Consider the following 5,939-nt stretch of genomic DNA (forward strand, 5'->3'; position numbering starts at 1 on the left):
GTCAGGTGTGTACTTGTGTTGCTCATGTTAAATCTATTGAAATGGCCTCGGCTATCATATGCAGCATCTACTCTTTTAAAAAGCATAACCTGTAGATTTATGAATCTGATCTCAAAATTTGAGTGCAAATTATCTCTTTGTAATGAAGTATTTGTTCAAAATGAAGGGCCAATTTTTTTTTTCCTGTACAAGTCAGCAGATACATGCCCAGTTGGAGGTCTACAGTCATGTAGCCACTGCTTCATTCCAGGCTAAGCTAATGTTGAAAAGGTAAGGATCAGCAAGTAAATGCACACACATGTTTCTCATGGCAGAAGAATAAAGGATGTGAAGAAAAATCAGAAAAGAAAAAAGAAAAAACAGAAAATCAGCAGCCAGAAATGTAAGAGGATCACACATGCAACCAGAGCTCCTCGCGTTAATCTCAATACACCACTTGAATGAAAAGCGACTAGTATTTGTACAAGCTAATTGTAATTTGCTTTCCTGTTACTTCTCCAGTGAAAGCTTTTCCCTCATCTGGGAGTGCCTTTATTTTAATTTTAATTTTATTTTTCAAATTTACCACGGCCGGAATTTGTTCTTTTTTATTGATGTATCGTCTAACATAAACAGAGGTTCTGTTGCACTCTGGAATCGTGCAGATGCCTGTGAGTCAAATACAATATGCGTAATTGAGTAATCGTTCCCTTACAGCGAATCAGCTGCGTTCGGTCATTACGGGAAGGAGCTGTCTCGACAACCTTCTTTAATAATGCACTGCGTAATTAATGAGGGAAATTAAGCCATGAGCTGATAATTAATGTGAATTCTCCCTCCCTCCTCCCCACCCTTTTATGTTGAATCCAGTTTCAAGTTCCTTTTCTAAAGCCTGCATAGTTTCTGAAGCTTTTGTCCGCCTTTCATTCAGTGAGGAAAAATGCTTTGGCAGATCACGGACCATAACCCTGCCAAATGTTTGCCAAAAAAAAAAACAATCAAATGGTGAACACTTTCACAGCTTTGATTATTGTTATATTTCAAATTAGTCCAAACAAAAACATCTGAGACAGTTAATTACTTCAACATCTCCAAAGACGGTTAGTGAAATGGCTGACGGTAAAGACCCCACACTTCCACCTTTTCCTCGGTAAAATAACAGTATAAACCTCCTGCACACGACTGTAAGGCTTTCCCTTCGACTGTGAAGGCATGAGATTGTCTACATCGTTTTTTAGTCTCTGGTTAGTTTCCCCTTGAGATCTGTCATCCAGGCAGCCAAGAGTGGAGACCCAGAATATTCTCCCAGAATGCAAAGTAAGCTTCAACATCCCTCCATCACTACAAAGCCGGGACTGAACCCAGCCGTGCAGGTCTTGCTTTTGTATCTTAACAATGAGTCTTGGTGCACCATGATATTTTCCTGTATGGAACACTGAATCTGAGCGTACCTGCCAAGCAGACATACAGGAGGTACTGAGAATCCTGTTTACACAGAACATAGAAAAAGTGCAAACTGTACTTTAAAAAAGCAATAATACAGAGAGCCCTGTCACATTAAAGCACCTCTCCCCCTGTCCTCCCTCTCACTTGTGGTTTTCCCAGCATCCTCAGGGGCAGCCTAGACTGGTAACGAGTCTTCGGTGAGAGCATCTCCATCAGTTCCTCTGCCCTGCAGTGTCCGCTGACAGCCTCACTGCTCTGTGCTTGTGTTGGGCAGACGCATCTCCTAGCTGCCCATAGGCCTTTCGTCTCTAAGCGGAGAGGCTTCACAGAGTCACAGCAGAGGGGCGGCTCTGCCTTGCTGCTCCTTCTCTGTTGGCACAAGCAGGGATCGCTGCGGCCCTTTCTGCCAGGCGCAGAGGGGATGCCTGCTGCAGGACAGCGTTGCGACTCCCCGGTCAGCTCTGTCCGAAATCCGCAAAGCCTTTCCCCCCTGAGAAGGGCTCAGGCTGCAGGGGGTAGGAGAAGTACTGCTGGGGGAGGAGGAAGCCACCAGCCTGGGACGAGTGGAGGGGCTGGTGGAGCTGCAGCTGGGCGTGGGTGTGGGTGTGGGAGTGGGAGTGGGAGTGGGAGTGGGAGAGGGCACCCGGCGCGCACGGTGGGGTGGTGTAAGGGGGCGGAGGGGGAGGGAGCAGGGCGGGCTGGGGCGGCGAGGAGGGCGAGGAGGGGGCGGTGGACAGCAGGCACCCCTGCTGCTGCTGCTGCGGCTGGCCCGCGTCGGCCCGTCCCAGGGAGAAGCGGCGCACGGAGCCCCCGCCGCCGGCCGAGCTGGAGCTGGTGGTCGCCGTGCTGGACTGGCGGGACGGGGTGCGCTGGCTAGGCGGCGCCACCGTCAGGATCATGGGGATGGTCTCGCCCTGGCAGCTGCGGAGGGAGAAGCGGATGGGCGGCTGGGCCGGCTGCTTGGGCCGCAGGCAGGTGCAGCAGTACACCGCCACCAGCGAGCCCACCACCACAAACGCCACGAAAATGGAGCCCACCATCAGGAAGGGCACGTACACCGGCTCTGCAGAGGGGGGGGGGAAGCCTTTGATAGTTAATGTACACCTTTACTATGGGTCAGACCTTTTACACAGGTGAGAGAAGAGAAAACACTGGTGCTGACATGACGCTGTAGAGGCAGTGTACTGTGTGCAAATTCAATGGCCACATCTGTACTTTAACCCAACAGTGAAACTCACAAGAGTTCTCTTTCCATCAAAAACCTTGATTATACTGATGAATAGTATATTGATCGGTATATTCAAGCGTTAATCATAGACTGAAAGGAACCTGAATCACTGGCAGGACTGTGGACTATGTGTTTATGGAGAGTCAATCAAAATTTGGAGGACCATACATTCTTTATGGCAATTATATTATTAAAACTAAATTAATGTTGAAATAAGTGGTTTCAGCTCTATCTTTTTAAATATGCAGGTTGTATAGGTATTTCATTACTCTCTTCATAAAATGAATATCATATCGTTTTATGCTTAGTCCCCCTATTTTCACGTTCCACACAGCACAAAAAAAACGTTTTTCTTTTAGATGATACATACAATTGGAACGTTTAGGCAGTGTTTTAGTGATAAAAATACAGTCTGATAGTACATTAATGACACGTTTTGTAATACAGTTTTATGTTTAGTATTGTTGGCCTTTTTGGTAGAACAACAAGAAATTTCGATGCCTGCCTTTCTCGCTAAAAGCAACACTGGCACATTCTAGTTCATGTTTTTGATTACCTTAATTGCAGTATTTTTAGTCAGCGGTGCCCAGCAAATTAAGTTTCTAGGTCGGGGATATTTGAAAAATAGAAAACTAGTTTAGTTTGTTCTTTACGCACAAAGGTCTAACTCACTCAAAAGGGAAACTTTACTGATGTCAAGCAGACACGACGCAAGGAAATAAAATACATGTTGCAGGTTTTCAAAGAGGAAACGTCTGGTAGTAGAAATTCAATAGTCGCATCCGTACAGTTCTTAATGGACCAAAACGGACGTTAAGTAGACCTGGTTTACTTGTCATTGCGGTTCTTGTACAAAGTTAAATATATAAATATAACAAACGTTACACTCATTTGCGCATGTTCATATCAACTGTTTCACTCAATCTTTTATGAACTATTTAATGTAATTACAAAAATTAATATTGACCAGAGTTCGAATGTCTTTAAAATTTATATAATGAGGCACGCAGAATAAATGTTTTTTTTAATTTTATTCTTCCATGTGTAAATACTATTTTCAAACAACTAAGATAGCACAGTTATGTATTTGCAACAAAGTGTCATAAGTAACAAGTAATAAACTGTATTATATTTTCTGCGTTTTTTACTGTACCGGATGGCTTTTGAAAGGACTTGTATAGGAGTGCACTATTTCATGCTCCTGCCGAATTAAGTGAAAGGTTTGTTTGAATCATTGGACATGCCAGATCGTTTGCTGGTCAGCGATTTGACTGAGTAATCTTTACATTTCTTTTTCCGCATGGACTCGTTTATTTTCAATTATGTACATGTGCATGAAATATTTGACCGCTCTGTTTTAATTTGACAGCTAGCAATACCATGTCTTCAAATGGCTTGCGCTTTTCACCGCCGTTCATCCTATATAATAATTTAAGTATTATTTGGAGGGATACGTGGTTTGTAGGATTCTGGTTTATCTATGACTCATCCCGATCACCTGATTGATCTCTGGCGTTATAAATTTAGTTCATATCCCGTAATATCAATCACGCAAAAAAAACAGTATGACACAACCTTTTCAAATCACCTGAAGGCAATCCTTCTATATGGAAAACTGTGGGTCCCAGATTAGGACGGAGAAATAGATTCTATTGTTTGACGCTCTCATTTCAGAACACATAACCAACAGGTTTATGCTTACGTTGAGTTAATCATTACGAAAGAAGATGCTTGGTTGTTTATTTTACTTGATTGTATGACGCATGAAAAATATTTGTTCTCGTTCCTTAGTAACTTGACAGTGTTTCATCTGAAAGTAGGTTTGCTTTGAAAACTACTCGTCCAAGCAACATGCCTACAAATAACTCACGTTTAAATCCCATGTACTACTTTTAATAATGCTACAATTTATGTCACTAACCACAAATATGAGTAGACCACATGAACACCTTAAAACGCAGGTGTTTCATATAGCAGTACTTATGCACCAGGCAAATTCTAGCCTACTTTAAATTACTGCAAAACGTCACGCTGTTTGTTCCGTTTCACCAGCAAATTTTTACAAAATAGTCACGACGCTTTGCTGTCAAAACAAACGCATACAATGAAATTTACTTCCAATTTTGCATTTTAATAATGAAAAAGTTAACTGCCTGATTAGCGTCGGTTACGTTGCAAAAATTAGTTGATATTATTAGTATGAAAACGTGTAGTCTGGTAGAAAACAAAGCCAAAATTACTGAACAGTCGAAACGTCGCTGTTTTTTGTTGTGTGCCACCTTTAATTTATAATATCATGCTCAAATGCATGCACCCCATGGCAGTAAAGATGTTTATTTTATATTTAATTGGATTTCATGGGGAAATTTTGATTTCGTTGTTGTTTTGGTTTCCTTTTCATGAAGAAAAATGTGATAGGAAACTTATAGTAAATGTCATCGAACTCACTGCAGAATGCTGTTATTACATGATGATGATAATAATCATAAGGACGATGCATCTGATACATACACTCACTTCTCTTGTTGATGGGGCAATATTTCCATTTATGAAACAGCAGGCGGGAGTTAATATTATATTTTTATTCCATGACAGCTAAGCAGGTATGAAAGAAACGTGTGTCTGACAAAACATTCTGCCATCATGTACTGTAGCTACTAGTGTTCAACACTGGCAATCCGCCCACTAAAAGCCCACTGTTTACTATATTCAGTACACGCAGAAGTACGCTGTTAATTTAGTAGGAGGATCGTTGATGTAAAAAGTGAACGGTGGCCCACTTACGCGCCGCAAACTCGGTGTTCTCCAGTTCTCTGTCATTCGTACAGCTGCCCTGATCAAGTCTTGCGTCTACGGCCGCGCAGCAGTACCGAAGGGAGCATGATCCACAGCACACGGTCGCATCCATGGTGTCAAAGTCCTCTGGACACTGAAAACCCTCTTGGTAATTTCCATTGCTGTCCAGCCAGCCGTGGCAGTACTCTCCCTGCGCGTCGGATATCCGCATGTTCCATGTGAAGTACCCCAGTAGGAGATAGTTCAATAAGCGCACCATCCCGGACGATGCTCTTACTCCTTTAGTCCAGCTTTATGATTCACTTTCGGTTGGCGTTGATGTCGCTGCCGAAGTTAAGTTTTAATACACAGCAATTCTGCCCACAGAGCACCTAGTCTTCTCGTGCTAACACTGCATCTTCATCAACCATTCACAATTCTACCAAAAACTAAGTCAGATCAAGTAGACAGTGCTCGCCTGTTCCAGTGACACTTTTTTCATTTTTTGCTC

At 42.8% G+C, this 5,939-nt stretch overlaps 1 protein-coding gene across 1 annotated transcript; it reads right to left on the reverse strand.

Annotated features, from left to right (window-relative positions):
* Positions 1-1,880: 1,880 nt before the first annotated feature.
* On the reverse strand, positions 1,881-5,708 carry LOC118769991 (protein shisa-3 homolog). The gene is made up of 2 exons (XM_036517433.1): positions 5,438-5,708; positions 1,881-2,488 (listed from the first exon to the last, which is right to left on the reverse strand). The coding sequence occupies exons 1-2, from the start codon at positions 5,706-5,708 to the stop codon at positions 1,881-1,883; spliced, it is 879 nt and encodes a 292-aa protein (XP_036373326.1).
* Positions 5,709-5,939: the final 231 nt, after the last annotated feature.

The sequence above is a fragment of the Megalops cyprinoides genome, chromosome 22 (genome assembly GCF_013368585.1).
Source record: "Megalops cyprinoides isolate fMegCyp1 chromosome 22, fMegCyp1.pri, whole genome shotgun sequence".
NCBI classification, from domain to species: Eukaryota; Metazoa; Chordata; class Actinopteri; order Elopiformes; family Megalopidae; genus Megalops; species Megalops cyprinoides.